This window comes from Thalia democratica, chromosome 1 (assembly GCF_965202585.1).
Source record: "Thalia democratica chromosome 1, ktThaDemo2.hap1.1, whole genome shotgun sequence".
In the NCBI taxonomy this organism is placed as follows: Eukaryota; Metazoa; Chordata; class Thaliacea; order Salpida; family Salpidae; genus Thalia; species Thalia democratica.
This window is the reverse complement of record NC_139165.1, coordinates 50,560,025-50,583,829: the sequence shown is the minus strand read 5'-3', so window position 1 is coordinate 50,583,829 and position 23,805 is coordinate 50,560,025. Positions and strand designations below refer to the sequence as shown.

Here is a 23,805-nt window from a genome sequence, read left to right as displayed (position 1 = left end):
TAAAATTTTAAACTTTTTAACAGTTATTTTTCATCTTTACAAATGTTACAATTACTAATGTGGTCAGATACAGCTGTTTTACCTTTGAGATGTTCTTTGAATCTTTCTAACAGTGGTCTTGATGTAAATCCAATGTATTGGAATTGGATGCTCTATGTATGTAATGTAATGTATATAATAGGCCGGATTTGTTTAATTAAGACTGTTGCACAGCTGTACTAAAGCTAGTTTTAATTTTTTAAGCATTAAAGTTTAATTGGTCCTACCCATAAACTGTTTGTTTTCTATCATCTTTTCAACAACAAAACTGGTTGAGATGAAAATCATTATGTTATAGTAGATTTTCAAATAGAACTTATTTAGGCTAAGGATGGTAAACGTATCGCCGTAAGTAGAAACTTCTAGCATGCGTACAAGTACTTATATTTTAAAAACAGCTTATTTAAAATAGTAGTGATTATAAAATGGTTATATAAATACAGTTTCCGATTGTAGATTTACAAATAAAATGTATAATATCAAGAAATAAAAGACCCGACAAGTTTTTTTTGAAATGGTCATGCCACAAAAGATAGTTTTAGTAAATCTTTCTCGTCGACCAGAAAAGTTAAAATAAAGCTTATTTTATAATATACTTTATATGACTAAATAGAAGTGTAGTTAAAAATTTTTTATACAGGATATAAAAAATAGTAGATTACCAAGAATATAAAAGAACCTTTAATTATTTTAAAATTTTATAAATAACAGTTTTATCAGTTAAATTTTACCTCTTACTTATAATACTTACTGCTACTGCCGTATTGGCATCAGTCTTGTGCCTACCTCATTAGATAATTTGTTACTTATGACTTGTTTTATAAACTTGTTTTTCAGGTTAGGTAAAGTTACTTATCGAAGCAAGTAATTTAAAATTATTTCAATTACTCAGTAAAAGAACTATACCTTGAAAATGACTTTTCTGAAAAAAGAAAATCATGACTTAAGTATTATAACATTGCTTATATTTTCAAACATAAACAATTTGCAAGTTACACTGTACATAATTATACCTACCTCTTAAATAATTAACATAGTATATTGAACAATAAAAATAGACTCAAATATGCAATCCTAATGGGCAGTAATGGGTTTAAAATAAGTGAATACCATTTTTTTTTCTTTAAGAATTAATTTCTCTAATTAGTTTAAGTAAAAAAAAAATCATACATTTAACTTAAAATTAAATTTTATCCAAGTTTTAAATGAAACTTATCAAAGTTATTTACACATATATGATGTGATGTGAGACTTGATGATGAACAAGAAGTTACTACGAAATTCGAAATTCGAAATTTCGAAATTTCAGTGCACTGGTCTTCTAATATTTTAACATACTAAACCTTTACTTATAACGTTGAAACTTTTTATTTGTGTACTATTAGGTCTTGTCTCCAATAGGTGTCAATAAAATTGGTCATTTGACCATTTTTGTACAAATGGCTAAGTATCCGAAAATTACTATGAAACTTAACGTCTATCCAAAACATAACACCTTTTAACATACTAAACACTGGTCTTCAAATATTTTAACATACTAAACCTTTACTAAGAACGTTGAAACTTTTTATTTGTGTACTACTAGGTCTTGTCTCCAATAGGTGCCAATAAAATTGGTCATTTGACCATTTTCGTACAAATGGCTAAGTATCCGAAAATTACTCTGAAACTTAACGTCTATCCAAAACATAACACCATACTATACACTGGTCTTCAAATATTTTAACATACTAAACCTTTACTTAGAACGTTGAAACTTTTTATTTGTGTACTACTAGGTCTTGTCTCCAATAGGTGTCAATAAAATTGGTCATTTGACCATTTTTGTACAAATGGCTAAGTATCCGAAAATTACTATGAAACTTAACGTCTATCCAAAACATAACACCATACTAAACACTGGTCTTCAAATATTTTAACATACTAAACCTTTACTTAGAACGTTGAAACTTTTTATTTGTGTACTATTAGGTCTTGTCTCCAATAGGTGTCAATAAAATTGGTCATTTGACCATTTTTGTACAAATGGCTAAGTATCCGAAAATTACTATGAAACTTAACGTCTATCCAAAACATAACACCATACTAAACACTGGTCTTCAAATATTTTAACATACTAAACCTTTACTTAGAACGTTGAAACTTTTTATTTGTGTACTACTAGGTCTTGTCTTTAATAGGTGCCAATAAAATTGGTCATTTGACAATTTTTGTACAAATGGCTAAGTATCCGAAAATTACTATGAAACTTAACGTCTATCCAAAACATAACACCATACTAAACACTGGTCTTCAAATATTTTAACATACTAAACCTTTACTTAGAACGTTGAAACTTTTTATTTGTTTACTACTAGGTCTTGTCTCCAATAGGTGCCAATAAAATTGGTCATTTGACCATTTTTGTACAAATGGCTAAGTATCCGAAAATTACTATGAAACTTAACGTCTATCCAAAACATAACACCATACTAAACACTGGTCTTCAAATATTTTAACATACTAAACCTTTACTTAGAACGTTGAAACTTTTTATTTGTGTACTACTAGGTCTTGTCTCCAATAGGTGTCAATAAAATTGGTCATTTGACCATTTTTGTACAAATGGCTAAGTATCCGAAAATTACTATGAAACTTAACGTCTATCCAAAACATAACACCATACTAAACACTGGTCTTCAAATATTTTAACATACTAAACCTTTACTTAGAACGTTGAAACTTTTTATTTGTGTACTACTAGGTCTTGTCTCCAATAGGTGTCAATAAAATTGGTCATTTGACCATTTTTGTACAAATGGCTAAGTATCCGAAAATTACTATGAAACTTAACGTCTAACCAAAACATAACACCATACTAAACACTGGTCTTCAAATATTTTAACATACTAAACCTTTACTTAGAACGTTGAAACTTTTTATTTGTGTACTATTAGGTCTTGTCTCCAATAGGTGTCAATAAAATTGGTCATTTGACCATTTTTGTACAAATGGCTAAGTATCCGAAAATTACTATGAAACTTAACGTCTATCCAAAACATAACACCATACTAAACACTGGTCTTCAAATATTTTAACATACTAAACCTTTACTTAGAACGTTGAAACTTTTTATTTGTGTACTATTAGGTCTTGTCTCCAATAGGTATCAATAAAATTGGTCATTTGACCATTTTTGTACAAATGGCTAAGTATCCGAAAATTACTATGAAACTTAACGTCTATCCAAAACATAACACCTTTTAACATACTAAACACTGGTCTTCAAATATTTTAACATACTAAACCTTTACTAAGAACGTTGAAACTTTTTATTTGTGTACTACTAGGTCTTGTCTCCAATAGGTGCCAATAAAATTGGTCATTTGACCATTTTCGTACAAATGGCTAAGTATCCGAAAATTACTCTGAAACTTAACGTCTATCCAAAACATAACACCATACTATACACTGGTCTTCAAATATTTTAACATACTAAACCTTTACTTAGAACGTTGAAACTTTTTATTTGTGTACTACTAGGTCTTGTCTCCAATAGGTGTCAATAAAATTGGTCATTTGACCATTTTTGTACAAATGGCTAAGTATCCGAAAATTACTATGAAACTTAACGTCTATCCAAAACATAACACCATACTAAACACTGGTCTTCAAATATTTTAACATACTAAACCTTTACTTAGAACATTGAAACTTTTTATTTGTGTACTATTAGGTCTTGTCTCCAATAGGTGTCAATAAAATTGCTCATTTGACCATTTTCGTACAAATGGCTAAGTATCCGAAAATTACTATGAAATTTAACGTCTATCCAAAACATAACAACTTATAACATACTAAACACTGGTCTTCAAATATTTTAACATACTAAACCTTTACTTAGAACGTTGAAACTTTTTATTTGTGTACTACTAGGTCTTGTCTTTAATAGGTGCCAATAAAATTGGTCATTTGACAATTTTTGTACAAATGGCTAAGTATCCGAAAATTACTATGAAACTTAACGTCTATCCAAAACATAACACCATACTAAACACTGGTCTTCAAATATTTTAACATACTAAACCTTTACTTAGAACGTTGAAACTTTTTATTTGTTTACTACTAGGTCTTGTCTCCAATAGGTGCCAATAAAATTGGTCATTTGACCATTTTTGTACAAATGGCTAAGTATCCGAAAATTACTATGAAACTTAACGTCTATCCAAAACATAACACCATACTAAACACTGGTCTTCAAATATTTTAACATACTAAACCTTTACTTAGAACGTTGAAACTTTTTATTTGTGTACTACTAGGTCTTGTCTCCAATAGGTGCCAATAAAATTGGTCATTTGACCATTTTTGTACAAATGGCTAAGTATCCGAAAATTACTATGAAACTTAACGTCTATCCAAAACATAACACCATACTAAACACTGGTCTTCAAATATTTTAACATACTAAACCTTTACTTAGAACGTTGAAACTTTTTATTTGTGTACTATTAGGTCTTGTCTCCAATAGGTATCAATAAAATTGGTCATTTGACCATTTTTGTACAAATGGCTAAGTATCCGAAAATTACTATGAAACTTAACGTCTATCCAAAACATAACACCTTTTAACATACTAAACACTGGTCTTCAAATATTTTAACATACTAAACCTTTACTAAGAACGTTGAAACTTTTTATTTGTGTACTACTAGGTCTTGTCTCCAATAGGTGCCAATAAAATTGGTCATTTGACCATTTTCGTACAAATGGCTAAGTATCCGAAAATTACTCTGAAACTTAACGTCTATCCAAAACATAACACCATACTATACACTGGTCTTCAAATATTTTAACATACTAAACCTTTACTTAGAACGTTGAAACTTTTTATTTGTGTACTACTAGGTCTTGTCTCCAATAGGTGTCAATAAAATTGGTCATTTGACCATTTTTGTACAAATGGCTAAGTATCCGAAAATTACTATGAAACTTAACGTCTATCCAAAACATAACACCATACTAAACACTGGTCTTCAAATATTTTAACATACTAAACCTTTACTTAGAACATTGAAACTTTTTATTTGTGTACTATTAGGTCTTGTCTCCAATAGGTGTCAATAAAATTGCTCATTTGACCATTTTCGTACAAATGGCTAAGTATCCGAAAATTACTATGAAATTTAACGTCTATCCAAAACATAACAACTTATAACATACTAAACACTGGTCTTCAAATATTTTAACATACTAAACCTTTACTTAGAACGTTGAAACTTTTTATTTGTGTAATATTAGGTCATTTGACCATTTTCGTACAAATGGTTAAGTACCCGAAAATTACTATAAAATTTAACGTCTAACCAAAACGTAACATTGTTCTTTTGACCTATACTATCATTATACCTATTACATATACTATTATTTTACCTAATACAAAGCATATTTATTATATAACTCTTTGACATAAAATTTTTAAATTTTTGTTTGTATTGTTTTATTATAGTTTTTTATTTCGTTGCTTTTTACAGTAATGTTAATTTTTATATAATTTAAAAAAACAATATCAAATTTAACGGTTTATTCTTCAATCTCACTCGGCGCTATATAGTCACAAAAACTACAAAAGTATTCTTTGTTTTCTAGCCGATCATATTCTTCCTCTGTCATGTCCAGGCAACATATGTGATACCACTTATTGCAGTTATGACATCCTAACTGAAAATTTATGATTCTAATTAGGTAACTATCTAGTTAAATCATTAGTTTTAACTTTATTTAGTACTAGTCTTTGGAATATTAACATACATTTGATACAATCAATTAACCTAACCCATTTAACTTTTTTGTTCTTTCCAATTTTTTCAGCTTGCCTTCTAACAGGGTGAAAATACTTGCAAATGCTGCAAGCATTCGTATTTACAACTGTAGAGAAAGTTTTAGTTATATTTGAAAACTATTTTCTTATATAAAACATGTAATCTTATTACTTATATAATTTATATAAGTGTTACTTTTTTTATCTTAGAAAGTTTTGTAACAATTAGTTTTACCTCCATCCCTTATCAACTTTGTCGCCACGTCTAATCGTTTTAAATAGTTCTCGTCCCCCCTGTTTTTAGTACTATTTCTTCTGGTAAAAGCGGAAAACTTGAGAGTATTTGCTCTGCAGCCTGAAGTTTAATATTAAAAGGATAACTTTTATTTTCTAAGAACTATAACAAAATAATTTATTGTAGTTCTTACCTCGATGACATGTAGTCCGCAGCTAGTGTTGTCTGATTGTAAGTTGTGGTCTATTCCTACAGCTTTAAGTTCACTCACTTTCTGTAATAACTCTGTATCCCTTTTAACTTGTCGCCTATTTTAATAACAATTAAATTAAATGTTATCTTATACTTATTGTTTCTAGAAGCGGTAAAAGTTAAAAACGACTTTCTATAACTATCGCTGAAAATGTACTAACTTAATGTTATCTATAATTTCTTTTCCTTCGCTTTCTTCTTGTGATTTGGTTTTAAAGGCATCAAAAATATAAACTTTCTTTTGGATAATAAACTAAAAATTTTCATTTAGTTACAAATAAACTACAAACTAAACTTTAACTTTCTAATTATTAAATACAACAGACTTTGATTTTTTAATCTAATACACAAAGCTATTGTTTAGATAATGTAAAAAGTTATAAATACACATGATATAGTGAAAACTTGACTGACTTTTAATAACATGCAATTAAAACTGTACTTTGAATTAAAAATATAAAAAAAATCATTACTAAACTATATAACTAAACTTAATAAAGCTAAATCATAAAGTTTCGATTAGTTGTTAATTTACTTCCACTAAAGTAAAATGCATAGCTCTGTATGAATAAAAAACTTAAATACAGTTTACTACCGCTTAAGTACGCACTTTTTTTGGTACGCATCACGCCTTAAGTACGTACTTATCCAGAAAGACAAAGTAAAGGATGTTATACTAGAACTTCTAAAAAATTCCTGTTTTTTTTGCCTAAATTTTCAATCATCAAGTTTTTCCAGATTATTTTATGTTTCCAGGTAGAATGGCCAACCTGCTGAGTTAGCCTGCGATTTTCACAACTTTTAAACTAAGGTGAGTAATCCTGAGCAGTCTAAGTGGTATGAGATTGTGACAGTCCTGTTATTAAATGTTAAAAAACTAAATACTTATGTAGTGGTTGCAGAAAAGTAAAAAAAATAATTATATTTGAGCTGTAATGCTATAAAATAAATAAATCTAGATGACAAAGTTAAAGAAACCTACAAATACAAAATAGTTAAGTCATAATTTAATTTAAATGTACATACATTGATGTTTTGAAAATGTTTGGTAAACACAATGTAGTTTGGTACTTTCCCTCTAACAAAACAAAATGTAGCTTAATATTTTTTTTTAATCATTGACTGACATTGACTTTCTATATTAAATGTATGTATTAATTATGTAGAAGCTTTTTATAGTTAAAATAAATCATTTTGCAAATTAGAATTATGTATTAAATGTTATTTAAAATAAAAAGACTTGTTTATTTGGCTTAACTATTTGGTGGCTAGTTGTAAAAAAGAAAACAAACAACTAAATTTCATATTATACTATGTCATCAAAAAGTACGCAGTACGCACTATCGTGCTAAGTACGCAATTTTTGGTCGGGTTCAATTTGCGTACTTAAGCGGTAGTGTACTGTATATATTACAATTAAGATCTCTTTTCAAAATATATTAATACAAGCTATAATTGATCTTCTTAGACCTTTAGAATGAAACTTTTGAATATAAAATACTTAAAAAACAAAAAAATTAACATAAAGCTTTATATTGCATAGATTATTAAGACTTTTATATTTAACTAAATAGCTAACTAATCCTTTCCAGTGCTTAATGTCTTTCTGATGGATAAAACTAACGATTGATTCAGACTTTAAAATCTACAAAGTGAATAAAGGTTTCAGAATATTATTATATCTTTAATATATAACTTCAAATATTTAAGATTTTTTCTTATCAAAACAATGTTTTACTAAAAAAATAGATCATCAGTTTGTTATAACATCGTTTTCAAATAGAATGCTTTGCACAGCTATAATATATTTTAAAACGTAACTTACTTTATCAAGGATAGATTTTTTTATTCGTACACCATTTCTCAGCATTGTAATAAACCTTTGTTCCACATATGCTATACTATCAAATTTTGTTGTGTTTAATAGTAAAAACATGTAACCCCGAATTACCTGTGTTAATTAGTTAAAGTTTAAAAATGAACCTACTACTTAAATATCAAACGAAGTATAAGCTACTTACATTTCCTAATAACTCCTTAGTTATAGAAAATATATCGTCTGTGGTTATCCCCATTAAGTCTCCAGTGCTTTCTCTTCTAATAGTTTTAATTTAGTTAAACTTAAGAAACTTATATTTCGAATATCAATAATAGCTGTTAAAAAGGGATCCCACCTTGTTATATGTTTATCTTCTTCAAAAATCATTATACCCGTCCATAGCGGGGCTAGTGGCATATATATTTTCAGCAAAGCTTCTATGAATTTTGGTAAAACATATATATTTTTCTCCCTGCCGGTTTTTACTGATTTTAGACGAGTGTTATAGATTCTTGTGAACAACCGTCCAAAAATTGATTTTTGTGCCATTGTTTTACATGCCTTCTGTTCATTATCATCGATTTTCCTTTCATCCAAATCATTTCCTTCTCGATCATTTCCTTCTCGAACACAACTTGTCCCACAAACTTTTTCATTTAGATATTCGTAAGCGATCTAAACATGTATCTTATATGTAGAAACCTTATTTTTTAAACTATTACATAATTACAAGAAAAGTACGTGTTTATCTATATTAACTTATTTTTTGTTTTCTTAAAATTCATTATATAGAATACCTTTTGTTTTTCTCCATTAGTTTCGTGTAACGCTAAATCGCACAAGTGACCAAAAATGTTTGTTAATTCTGTTAAAGTCGTGCAATTGATCATCCTTGCAAAAACAAAAGCATAAAAGTTTTTCACATTGTCCTTTGTTGTTAATTTGGAGAGTCTGTTTGTTATATTCCTTATGATGTGAGATGCACAGAGATGGATCAACACTTTTTTTTGATCCATCTTTTTTGTTTTATTCGATACATCATTTTTCATTTCGTTACTCTCGATATAATGATAACACCTAAAAAAATAAAAACCTTTAAAATGATTAAAACAGTAGAGGTAAGATATTAAGCACTATTATTAAAAATCATGCAGTACACAAATGTTAGATATTGAAATATTATATAAATTGAAAATATTTCAATTAGCCGGTAAAGGTTTTATTTACCTATTTAAGTAATCATCAATTTTTTCTTTGTTAACACCTCGATGTTAATAGGTGTTATGTTTTAGATAGATGTTAAGTTTCATAGTAATTTTCGGATACTTAGCCATTTGTACGAAAATGGTCAAATGAGCAACTTTATTGGCACCTATTGCAGACAAGACCTAATAGTACACAAATAAAAAGTTTCAACGTTCTAAGTAAAGGTTTAGTATGTTAAAATATTTGAAGACCAGTGTTTAGTATGTTAAAAGGTGTTATGTTTTGGATAGACGTTAAGTTTCATAGTAATTTTCGAATACTTGGCCATTTGTACGAAAATGGTCAAATGACCAATTTTATTGACACCTACTGGAGACAAGACCTAGTAGTACACAAATAAAAAGTTTCAACGTTCTAAGTAAAGGTTTAGTATGTTAAAATATTTGAAGATAAGTGTTTAGTATGTTAAAAGGTGTTATGTTTTGGATAGACGTTAAGTTTCATAGTAATTTTCGGATACTTAGCCATTTGTACAAAAATGGTCAAATGACCAATTTTATTGACACCTATTGGAGACAAGACCTAATAGTACACAAATAAAAAGTTTCAACGTTCTAAGTAAAGGTTTAGTATGTTAAAATATTTGAAGACCAGTGTTTAGTATGTTAAAAGGTGTTATGTTTTGGATAGACGTTAAGTTTCATAGTAATTTTCGAATACTTAGCCATTTGTACGAAAATGGTCAAATGACCAATTTTATTGGCACCTATTGGAGACAAGACCTAATAGTACACAAATAAAAAGTTTCAACGTTCTAAGTAAAGGTTTAGTATGTTAAAATATTTGAAGACCAGTGTATAGTATGGTGTTATGTTTTGGATAGACGTTAAGTTTCAGAGTAATTTTCGGATACTTAGCCATTTGTACGAAAATGGTCAAATGACCAATTTTATTGGCACCTATTGGAGACAAGACCTAATAGTACACCAATAAAAAGTTTCAACGTTCTAAGTAAAGGTTTAGTATGTTAAAATATTTGAAGATAAGTGTTTAGTATGTTAAAAGGTGTTATGTTTTGGATAGACGTTAAGTTTCATAGTAATTTTCGGATACTTAGCCATTTGTACAAAAATGGTCAAATGACCAATTTTATTGACACCTATTGGAGACAAGACCTAATAGTACACAAATAAAAAGTTTCAACGTTCTAAGTAAAGGTTTAGTATGTTAAAATATTTGAAGACCAGTGTTTAGTATGTTAAAAGGTGTTATGTTTTGGATAGACGTTAAGTTTCATAGTAAATTTCGGGTACTTAGCCATTTGTACGAAAATGGTCAAATGACTAATTTTATTGACACCTATTGGAGACAAGACCTAATAGTACACAAATAAAAAGTTTCAACGTTCTAAGTAAAGGTTTAGTATGTTAAAATATTTGAAGACCAGTGTTTAGTATGGTGTTATGTTTTGGATAGACGTTAAGTTTCATAGTAATTTTCGGATACTTAGCCATTTGTACGAAAATGGTCAAATGACCAATTTTATTGACACCTATTGGAGACAAGACCTAATAGTACACAAATAAAAAGTTTCAACGTTCTAAGTAAAGGTTTAGTATGTTAAAATATTTGAAGACCAGTGTATAGTATGTTAAAAGTTATTATGTTTTGGATAGACATTAAGTTTCAGAGTAATTTTCGGATACTTAGCCATTTGTACGAAAATGGTCAAATGACCAATTTTATTGGCACCTATTGGAGACAAGACCTAATAGTACACAAATTAAAAGTTTCAACGTTCTAAGTAAAGGTTTAGTATGTTAAAATATTTGAAGACCAGTGTATAGTATGGTGTTATGTTTTGGATAGACGTTAAGTTTCATAGTAATTTTCGGATACTTAGCCATTTGTACGAAAATGGTCAAATGACCAATTTTATTGACACCTATTGGAGACAAGACCTAATAGTACACAAATAAAAAGTTTCAACGTTCTAAGTAAAGGTTTAGTATGTTAAAATATTTGAAGACCAGTGTTTAGTATGGTGTTATGTTTTGGATAGACGTTAAGTTTCATAGTAATTTTCGGATACTTAGCCATTTGTACGAAAATGGTCAAATGACCAATTTTATTGGCACCTATTGGAGACAAGACCTAATAGTACACAAATTAAAAGTTTCAACGTTCTAAGTAAAGGTTTAGTATGTTAAAATATTTGAAGACCAGTGTATAGTATGGTGTTATGTTTTGGATAGACGTTAAGTTTCATAGTAATTTTCGGATACTTAGCCATTTGTACGAAAATGGTCAAATGACCAATTTTATTGGCACCTATTGGAGACAAGACCTAATAGTACACAAATAAAAAGTTTCAACGTTCTAAGTAAAGGTTTAGGATGTTAAAATATTTGAAGACCAGTGCACTGAAATTTCGAAATTTCGAATTTCGAATTTCGTAGTAACTTCTTGTTCATGACTTGATGACTGAAAGGTCTTTCTCCACACCAATCCATTGACCATAGTTGTAAGCGTTCAATTTTTTTTCTTTCTTTCCTAGGACCTGGTTCACAAAGAACCTTCTGTTATTGAACACCACAGATACCTTATAACGTCTTTTCAAGGATAAAGTAGATGTATTAAAATTAAAACAAAGAAATTAAAAGCAAGTAAAAAAAAAAACCTTTGATTCCTCACTTATTTACAAACATTACAAAGCTATAAATCTAACAACAAACACAAGAAATTTTGGGATAATCTTGAACCTCTAGTTCTTAATCAACTTGGACCACTTTAATTTGTTAAGCAAGCTTATATGTTTTAGATGCGTTTTTAAAGACTTAAGACAGTTTGAATTTATATTAAAAAACAGACTAATTTTTCTTTTAACTAAAATAAAATAACAACTATTTTTATCAGCTCTATCTCTCGCTCTAACTTGTTTAAAAAGTTTTCTTTTCAATGATTTTTAAGTGCTTTTGGATTTAAAAAGGAGTTAATTTCCATATGAAAACTGATAGTTGCTTTATCAATCTTGCCTGTTTAAAAGCAAAAAAAAAGGTAATAAGTACTTCAAGAGTACAATCTATTTTTTTGTTGTTGATGATGCAGCACTCCTAGCTCACTCTGCACAAAAATCTTCATATGTTACTGAGTTTGTTTTCATTAGCAAGCTCAAATTTCTCCCTTTCAATTAACCTTAAAAATAACTAAAGTCGTAAAGTTAGAACATATATCTTGTTATTAATCTTAATTATAAACTACAAAAATTTTCTATATAACTGCTAAAATGTTGCATTTGACACATATATTAATAGTTGCATGAGTAACACATTAGACAACTGAGGAAAATAGAGCAAATGTTTTTTAAGAGGCAAAATGTTGTAAAAAATAAGAAGCTAGTATTATTATCAACTATATTTTGCCTATATTGTTTACATCAACTTTTAATTAAAACTTATTTAATTTAACCTATATACTCCTAATTATTATTAATAGTTTCTCATTCTATTTGGTGTTTTTTTGTTTGCTAAAAGAGTATACAATCTGCTATAATTTCTTACTTAAACCAAGTATTTAATTAAACTTAATTCATACCATATATGTATTGAACCCAATTTTGTATACAAATAAAATTTGTATTCAAAAAAAAAAAAAATTACACAGCTTTAGCCTATGAAGTGTAAATTGTCATTAAATCGATTTAAAGATATAGTTATAGTTTATTAAGCAATAAAAAAGACGCTCAAAGTATTTGTCCAAGGACCTGGTGCACAAAGAACCTTTCGGTTATCGAGTTGCACACCACAAATACCTTTTAACGTCTTGTCCAGGACTAGCTAAACACTAGTATTTAGATGAAGTCTTGTCCAGGACTAGCTAAACACTAGTATTTAGATGAAGTTTGTACTATAAGTGTAAAAGTCTTTTATACATCCATATGAAAGATTTTTTTTTAACTAAAAATTCTAACAACATCTTTTTGAAATATTCAAGCTAACCAAGGCTAGTTTTGAGTTTTTCTAAATCTCAAGCTAATTTTTATAGTTTGTCTTTCTTTTTTTATTAAAAAAGTTTGTAATAAAAGTTATTTGAGTATTTTAACTTGTTTAGTATTTATTTTTTTCGCATTTTGGCTCATTTTTTTATTTTATTTTATTTTAAATTAGGCTAAATCAGGCTAGCTTGGTGTAGCTCAGGCTAGGTTTGGCTCACTCAGGTTGATTTTTTTTGTCTTAAAGAGTGGCAACTCTGCTTGTATCTCAAAAAAAAGTTTAGCTAAAAAAAGTAATTAGTAGCTAATATAAAAAAAAGTAAAACATGGTTTGTAAAAATAAGGCATTAGAATTTTCAAATTTATAATGTCTAAAACGACAGAAACCATATGATATTTTGCTTAGTAACTTCTATCATTTAAAATAAAAATGTCTTTTTCCTTTAATTAACGTTTTCAAGTTGTACCTAAAAATATGGCTTGGCTAGTATTTACAGTTTATAAGAATTTTTACAATTTTTTGCCTATTTGTTGTATAATATAGGGTTAAAATTGTAAAGAAATATTTGTTAGTAATATGTAAAAGTAGTGTACTGTTTAAAAAAATCCAATGTCATTTTTGTTCATTAATATTCATCTAGTTCTACTATAAACAAGGTATTTAAAAACTAAGCGTACATTACATCTAGGTAAGCAATATTTTTTTGATAGTTGAACATATTTATTACAATATTTACAAAATTCAAATCAAAATATCACAGAAACACCCACCCTGTGCAAAATTTTATATGACTTGAAGAAACTTATTTTATGTAGTTTTTATCTCTTTTTGTAAGTTTTCTTGAATTTCAACTTTTTTTCAAAAAATCAAGAAATGTTTCTACAAAACTTTCTTTAAATAATCTTAAATTATGCACAGTTGGTTTTTGTGATAATTGCCACATGTTAAACAATTTCCAGCTAAAAACTGAAAGGTTACTGTGTTTATAAACACCCTACTCAATATTTCAGCTTAAATAAAATTATTAAGACTAATTTTTTCATGAATTGATAAATATTGTTTTTAATTTAAAAAAAACTATACCAACTAAATTAGACTTAATTAGTAGACAACATTATATTATATCAGACTTGCAGGGTCGCCACAAAACCTGGAATTTTACAATTTAAGCTAAAAACAGGAAAAACTTAGAATTTGAGAAATTAAAAAAAAACCTGAAATTTTAAACAAGTTTTACATGTAAAGTAGTAAAATTTTGTATTTGACACAAAAAATCTATCACACAGAAAAAAATATTTTGTCATCAATCATCATAATTTTTTTATTAAAAAACACATTTTAAGTTGCTTTACACTATCTTTTCAATGTTATTATACTACTTAACACAGATTTTAACCTTAAACTTAAAATAGATCCAAAAAATTGTACTTTCAAAAACCTGGAAGAAATTCAGAAAACCTAGAAAAAATTTCTCAAAAACCAGTGGCAACCCTGGGGTTGCTACACATTTAGGATAACTCAAAACAGTTTTAATTTTTTTTAAATCTCAGGATAACTCCCGGTAACTCATGTTATTATGAATTTTTTTTAGATTGGCTCAGGCCAGTTTGATTTTTTATTAAAATATCAGGATAGTTAAAGAATTTTATTTAAATCTCAGGGTAGGTTTTTTTTAATAGAGATCTAGAATGAGATTTAGTTGATCCAGTTTCAATATTTTGTTATTTTATGTACGAAGTTTTGTTCAAAGACATGATTTTAATTCATTTTAAAATACTTATTTAAATTTTTTAGCCTTGTGGTAGCTCTTTACTATCCTTAGAAATAACATTGTAGTTTTTGTTTTAAATCTGAAATTAATATTTATTATGATTTGAGTTTATTTTAGACAGAAACAGTTAAGAGATAAAAAAGTTTAACTATGCATTAAAATTTTTACGACACTATAATTTAAATACTTTTACATTTTAGTAAAATTATATTGTTTTATACACAATGAATTCACAGATAAAGTTGTTTGTTAAAACTTATATATATTAGTTCTAGTTAAAAAAGCTAAAAACATAGTATCAACTAGTGTTGTCTAATCTTCAAAAACAGTAATTTTCTTAAGTTTAGTTTCATGAACATATAATGCAGAAGCATATTTGTACATACAGCCTTCCTTATTAAAAAATGCACACGAGATCTAAGTAGTTAGTGCCAAAGACAAACAATGTTTTTTAAGCTCAGGATGACTCAGGGCAGTTTTTAGTGACTTGGAGTAGTTTATCTGACTCAAAAAGTGACAACAAGTAAAATAACCTACACAAAATAAAAAGCATTTTCCTTAATGTTTATAGATTTTTGAACTATTTTGACTGATTGTAAAGATTTGGGGATACTTTGTAATAAAATAAAATTTATTTTGTTTCTGAAAAGTATCTACTTTAAGAAAAATTTAAAAGTGATCAAATGTTTTTGATCCTTGTAACTAATATCTTAAGATAATTGTAAATTGAATTTGAAAGATAGTATACAGTTTTAAAATTTAAAGTTAACAAAGTTTAGCTAGATTTTAAAATTTATTTTAAATCCAGCTGCCTAAGCTACTTAAAAAAAGTTTCTTTAATAAAATTTTTGAATCATTCTGTGATTATATTACGTTACTTTTAACAAATTTTTTGGTAGGAATATTTTATTACCTGAGTCTTTTAAATATATAGATAAACAATGGAAAATTTAAAACTTAGTGCCTTATCTATAAGTGATTCTTTAGAAGGCGAATCAATACTGAGTATTATATCAAGAGTCAATGGTTTAATTAACAAAATGTCTTATAATGCTCTTATAACTCATGCAAAAGAAAATAATCTCAGTGATGCTGGGATGGAATTCGTGCTAAAAGACAGGCTAAAACGGTTTTACAAAAAGGAAATTTTAAAAGAATGCTCCTTTGATGATTGCATTGGTGTTCCCTGCAAATATTATGTAGTCATTGACTTTGAAGCCACCTGTGAAGAAAAACCTTCAGAAGATTTCGTGCCAGAAGTAATTGAATTTCCTGCTGTTTTGTTTGATTCAGTAAAAGATGCAGTAGTTGATACATTTAGAAGTTATTGTAAACCTCTACTTAACCCATGTCTCACTAGTTTTTGTAAAAAGTTAACCGGTATCAAACAAGAAGATGTTGATACCGCTCCATTATTCACGGATGTTTTAAAACTGTTTGAAAATTGGTTAGAAAAACATGATTTATTAAGTAGTGAAAATGTTGGGTTTATTACAGATGGTTCAAAAGATTTTAGTGTGTTCCTTAATGTAAACTGTGTTCTCTGCAAAGTTAGCTATCCCAAGTGGGCGTTTAAATGGATCAACTTGAAGAAGTACTTTGCCAACTGTTACAAGTCTACAAACCGTACTTTGCCTCATATGGTAAAGGCACTTGGATTGAATTTTGAAGGAGAACTTCACTGTGGCTTTGATGATGCAAAAAATATCGCAAATGTTAGCAGAAGCTTAGTGAGAGACGGTGTGTGTCTGAAACCAAATGAATGTTTACAAAATGGCGTTGTGAAAAACTTGACTTGCAAAAACTTGCTTCTTTTAAACAAAGATATCAAAAACTATGTTCCAATTTTCAATAAAAACAGTGTTTTATCTAAAGTGAATTCCTTGTCTTTAAGTTTATCTAAACAAATTGCATCAAAAAAAGTGTCTGCTTAATACTTTTATTTGAGTATACAAGTCGTCTGTATAAACAATTTAAGTCAATTTTATTTATTGAATTATGTTTGTAAAGATTTAAATGTTGAAAGTTAATTACTTGTTATTGAAAACCATACTAGTATAATTAATTTCCTTATTTATGCATCTTAGGAAGTATGAAATTTGTTTTTGAAGTTGTATGTTTTTATATGTTTAAAAAACCTCATAAGTTTAAAATTTAAAAGTTGGAAAAATGTTTTGTACACACTTTTTTAAATAATTTTGTATGTATTAGAAATAGTTGTATTTGATTCGTTAAGTTGTTTTTGAAGTATTTTATACCTCTAACTAATTGTAGTAAATAAATGCATTGAAATACTGTAATACGGTTTTTATTTACACATCTTTAGTTTACTACAGTATAATCTGATATATGAGTATGCAAAAATTATTAAAATATACACATATTATATATTATAGAAATAACATACACAAAATAAACTTTTGCTTGGTACAGCTGTTTCTGCGTTTAATACGCGTCCTCAGCCAAGTTTTATTCAATGAAAAGCAAACTTGTAAGTACAGCAATAAAATTATACAAAATTAGGTATTACGTAATAATAGATAGTTGATTTTAGACAAAATTATTAACAGAGTTTTTAGATAAATTGCTTTCTATAATGTATGCATCCAGTTTGTAATTCGTTTCTTTTGTTTAAAGATTCAGATTTTTTAACTTTTAAAATTTCGATTTTTTCCGCATTGCACAATTTACATCCGTTTTTTAAACTGTATTTATTTTTCGTTCTTGTTAATATTTCCCACTGAATTTTAAAATTAACTTCGTCATTTTTTAGTTTCCAAATGTACTGCGATAAAGTTGTCGTATTTTTATGTTTTTCGTGTTTGAAGCTGTACTTGTGCTTTGTGTAGCGATTCTTGAACGATAGTCCAGTCGAGCCTACATAAAACTTGGTCTGGTTATCAGTTATGACTGTCGCTTTATATATAACATTTTCCATCAGGCAACTTCCATTCACCGGGCATTCTTGTTTTTTGCAGTCACACATTCGCCTCTCTTTGTACTGCGTGTCTAACATCTTTCGATTGTGTGCCATTATAAGTTGTTTCATGTTTGGCATGCAGGAGTAGGACACTTTTAGTGTCTTCCTGTTAAAAACTTTACAATATGGATGGTTTTCAGTAAAGTTCTTGTCCACAATCTCTAGGAAGCGCTTCCCAACCCGTATTATATATTATATATTATGTATACTGCTATATTTATGTTGCATTAAATTACTTTCAGCAGTTTAAAGTAAATTTAATAAATAATATTTTACTTCATAGTTGGTTTTAAGAACAGTTATATTAGCTTGAATTAAACATGAATATCTATTTTTTTAAGGTTATATATTACAAATATGAAGTATATCTTTTTAATGATATTGTTTTTTTTTCAACTCAAATAAAATTAAACTTTAAAATAAAGTCTAAAAAAGTCTACTGTATAAATTTAATAAGTTATAGTAAGCCTAAGATCTAACAGCAACAAAGGAACTTAGTATTTTGTGAATTTTTTCAGTTTAAATGCTATTTTTAGACAAATGATACAAACTTACATATGTTGATGGATTTTTATCTTGATTTATTTTGTTTATTTGATCATTTGATAAAAGTATAAGTTTATTCAGTTTAAAGTAGAAAAGTAATTTTTAGATAAAAAAAATATTTGTAGGTAATCAAAATATTTGCATGTATTTTTTATTAGGTTATAATTGGGTATGTTATAAACACAGGCCCTGTTGCTATACTCTAGTCTTATCTTTTATAAAAAACTCCGGATTTTTTTTTGCAAAACTCAAGATAGTTTTTATGACTAAATATCTTTAATTATACATGTGTTTATTAAATTGTGTTTCTAATTCTTGATTAATCGTTCTTTTTATTTTTTAGATTTTTTTAAATTTTCTCATAAATTCATGCCGACTCAAGTTATTTTTAGATCACTCAGGCTGGCTTTTATAACGCAAAGCTTTGAATACTAAAAAATTTTTTTTTTTTTATATTCATAAGTTGAAATTCTTTAAATCGTAAGATATAGCTTTTTTTTCAGTATTTTTATTTGACACTACTTCATCTTTTGTTGAATAGCATTAGTTTAAGATTGTTCATTTTACAAAAACTAATATAAGTGTTTCTATGAAAGCGTAAAATAAGTTGTAAGTAAGTTTTTAGAACATTAAAAATAACAATTTTTAGGATTCAGTCATATTTACTTAAAAAATTTTCTGATACAAATTTATAGATCGCGAATTTTTAATTGTCTATTTTCTTTAAAATTAAAAAATACACTTAAGTCTATTTATTTTTACTTTTTGAGCTATAAACATCGAATTTTTGGTAAACATTTTTAAATAGTTAAAATGACTTCTAGGATCGGATTATTATTATTGTAAGTTTATTGTCATACGAAGGACCCAGGCATCAAAACCTAGGCCACTTATACAGAAAGACATACAACAAAAAGTCAAAAATAAACCAAAGTTGTACATTAAAAATGAAAAAAAAAAAAAACATATTGATAAATAGAATATTTAGACTAAAAATCAAAGAATTTTTTAATAAGTTATAAAGTTTACTTCGTTAAATACTGATTTTTAAATCATTGTTCAAACTGAAAAGCGGTTTACTTTGTCTGATAGCTGAAATGAAACCCTAGAAAATGAATAATTTTTAAAAAGCAAGGTGGACTCTCTATGTATTTAATAAATAATAAAGAAAAGATTAGTAAGTCACATTACAAAGTATGTTAACTGAAGTTGAGATTATTTTATCAAATAAAGTTTACGTTTGAATCTTATTTTAGTTAAATAGCTTCTTTTTAGCGTATAAGTATTGATATGTTAGACTTTTGCTACAATGAAGTGAAACTGTTTGTTTTATATAAGCATATAAACAGGTACTTAAAATCGATAACAAGTGGCAAAAGTCTACAGGGATGTAGTATTGACTACTGTTATCAAAAATCAGGTATACAGTTTTTGACGCACTATCATAAGCTAACTTAGTATACTTAGACTTTTTGAAAGTTGCGTTTTTTGAAACCTTTTTTATTACTTGTTGTAGTTTGTAATCAGTTTTTCATTTTGTTTAAATTTATTTAAGTACTTTCAAATAGGACTCGTCAGAAATTTTTTCCTACTGGATTGCAATGAATACAAATTGAAATAAAATTATACTGCAGTTTAAAGTTTTAAGATATAAAATGACGTAATAATCAAATGTTTAAATTAAATAAGTTCTAATGCTAAACAAATTTGGTATACTAATAAAACTCGGTAGAATTAAAACAATCTAAATAAAGAAGCGATAAAAAATTTTAAATTAAAACTATGCTTAAAAATAAAGTTTAACAAGAAACTAATTACTTTAAAATTACTAATACTAATTACGTCATTTTATATCTTAAAACTTTAAACTGCAGTATAATTTTATTTCAATTTGTATTCATTGCAATCCAGTAGGAAACAATTTCTGACGAGTCCTATTTGAAAGTACTTAAATAAATTTAAACAAAATGAAATGCATTCTGTTATATATTTTTAGTAAGTTATGCACCGGAAAAAAGCTGTAATCAGTTTTGCACGATTAGTTTTGTAAAATGAGCTTTAAAAGTTTTACTAGTAACTAATTGTTATATTTATTTGTTTTTTTTTTTTTTGTTCTTTAATCCTTAGTTTTAATCGTTTGATACGCCATCTAACTTAACCAAAGTAAGTTTTTATACTGATAAATAACAATTTAGAATAACTGGTATCCCTACAAACTAATACGAACTGTGCGAATTATTCTGTAATAGTGCTTTTCACCATTTAAAAACTAAAGTATTTGTTTTGATGATTTTGAGCTTCATTTAATAATTAATTTTATCTACCTTCTTAATTTCTAACTTGAACATCGAAAAACTACGATGTTTATTTTTTTTAAGACACTGCAGAGTTAAAGATAAATATCTTGTTTGAGCTCTGCGGTTCTATTTTACAGTTATATGATAAATTATAAATAATTTTAATTTTTAACTTTCTTTGAAAAAAGTTATGGTTTTTTTTAATAGTTGTCTTTATCTCTAATTATTGCACCATGATATTTTTTAATTAATTTTTTCTTTGCTGGTTTTGGTGTTAAATTTATGTCATTCTAGTCAAAACTACATATTAAAGATGTCTTATAATAGGTGTCGTTTACAATTAGTTTTAAATTTGATCTTAAAGTTTTTGAAAGTAGTTAAAACAAAAAAGTAGTTTAATAGTAAATAATAAATAATTCTACAAAACAATTGAAAATCATGAGAAACTTTATAATAGGAGTTTGTATAAATTCATAGCTTATCCTAAATGGTACTAAAAAAACGAATTTATTTGTTAGTAAATAATATAACTGTTTTATATGTAAATTTGAGACAACAATTCATTTTGCAGTATATTTTACTTTTTGTGAACTAAAAATTTTTTTCAATCTAGATAACTAAATAGATTTTTGTAAAATTAATAAAATTGTAAGATTATGCGTCATAATAGGTAATATAAAACTACATGTACTAGAACTAGGCGATGCTAATATAAAGTTGTTTAACAGAATTTAAAGTATAAAGCTTAAGTACTAGAAATTGAAAGTATTAATAGCAATTTTAATAAGAGGAAACCGACTTATTTAAACTTTCTTAAAATAAAATTAAAAAACAAAAACAAAACTTAGTAGCGAATTTACAATAATTTAAACAAATTAGAGTTATAAACAAATTTGTGTTTGCATAAACTTGGCTTATTAGTTTTAATAAATATAGACTCTAAAACACTTAAATGATACATGTTACGTCCTTTACACTATTTTAATAAAAGCTTACAATAATTTCATAATTTTCTTTAGAGCTCACAAACTCAGTTAAACGTTAAATTCCCTAAAAAAAATTAAGTCTTTAAATGATAACAAGTATATTTAAGTGAAATAAAGATTTTAAATTTAACTTCTAGTTGTAAAAATATTCTTAAATTTAAAGGCTAGTCTTTTTACAACAACATATATGAGTTTGATAAAAAATAATTAAAACATTAAACTAAAAAAAAAAATTATGTTTTTAAGTAGTTTTAAAAGTACTTAGATTGCTGAATAAGATAAGATCTGTTTATTTTTTACCTCGTCAATCTGCTTTTCTTTTACTCTCGAAAAACATATTCTGAAGAAAGGTGTTGTACCCGAATGATTGCATATGTAGTCTATTCCAGGTGCAACAAAAACTTTCCAATTTTTGATCACTTTGGTCATCTTCAAAATGATGAGGGTTGTGATAAGATTTGTGAATTTTTCGAACCCATTCAACCAGGGGTGGGTGTCTTAAAAAAATTATGACTGTTTTTAATTTAAAAATTCTATCTGAAAAAAGATTTCAGTTCAACAATATAGAAATCTACTTCAATAAGAATCACAGATTGATAACCTGTTAAACGGTGAGACTGAGTAGCTGCTTGATTTTGTAATAAACATATTTTTCAACTTAATTTTTAGCCATAACAAAAACTTATCGATTTTTTTATTTACTATTTTACAAGTGTTTAAATGTTAGAGTACTTTATAAGTTATTATTAAAACTTAGTAGTCTCTGTAAAGAGACAGAGTTTCTAATACTCAAAACAATTATAAATTATAATTAATAACTTTCAGAAAATTCTTTTGAAATTAAAATATAAAAAAAAACTAGTGCATATATTGTTTTTTATCAAACCCTTCCACTGCTTGGTATAGTGACAATTTCAGGCACTCTTCCTCACCAATGCTACATTTTGTACCGTCGTGACACTCAAACGAAATATTTTTGAATTGGTAAGTATCTTGAGCAGGCATTCCAGCACAAAATGAAATTGCTCCAGGAACTAAGCTTGAATTTAAAGTTCTAAAAACAAATATAAGCCTTGTGACTTATGAATAAAATCAATCACTGATATTAGTTTTTTTGATAACTAAACTTAAATGTTTTATTTCTTCCCTTGAAATCTAGTTTAAAATATTGTTAAATGTCTCTTATAGCAGTAGTATTTATTCTATTTTTTTCAAATACTAGCCTTGTAAGAAAATGAGCACTTTTCAGACGTTCATTTCCATCAATAGCTGTTACAAACCTGTGTAAAAATATGCTCTATTTTAAGCTAGTCACATAACTTAATATTACTTATAGTTTAAACTTTTTTTTCGGTAATTTTTTTAATTAGATGTCTAAATAGAGCTTTTAAGACCTAAATATAATTTACGTGTTTTCATGCGTAGCAAATCATACACACTAAGCTGTTTTAATTTGATTCCTTGTTATTAGATGAAAAAGTATCTTATTAGCGGTTTACTTACAAAAAAAAAGTACTGTTAAGCTATTAAGTTAGGTCGCAGCCATTTGCCAACAATTAACGTGACTAGTAGCGACGTGTGGTCTATTGTTAGGAGATGCGGAAAGTTTACAAGTATTGTTAAAAAATCTTAATTTAATATTTCTAAAACTATTTGAGTAAGATAAGTATTCTGCAATTACAACAAACCATTTGTAAGCTAAAGCTTATTTAAAAAAATGTTTTTAAACAGTTTTAAAATAATATAATAATATGTAAGTGTAGCAGCTGTTCCAATTCTCCATCCCACGCAACGCCCCTGTTGTGTGCCTCAAACTTTAAAGATCGAAGGTTTGAAATTAAATTTTCATATTTTCCATTTCAGTTCAGTTTGTTTTATGTCA

The 23,805-nt window shown here is 27.1% G+C and overlaps 1 protein-coding gene across 1 annotated transcript; it reads left to right on the top strand.

Moving 5' to 3' along the window:
* The first annotated feature begins 16,023 nt into the window (after positions 1–16,023).
* LOC145829364 (3'-5' exoribonuclease 1-like) lies at positions 16,024–17,164 on the top strand. The gene has a single exon (XM_082937136.1). The coding sequence runs from the start codon at positions 16,056–16,058 to the stop codon at positions 17,046–17,048; it is 993 nt and encodes a 330-aa protein (XP_082793262.1). The 5' UTR covers positions 16,024–16,055; the 3' UTR covers positions 17,049–17,164.
* Positions 17,165–23,805: the final 6,641 nt, after the last annotated feature.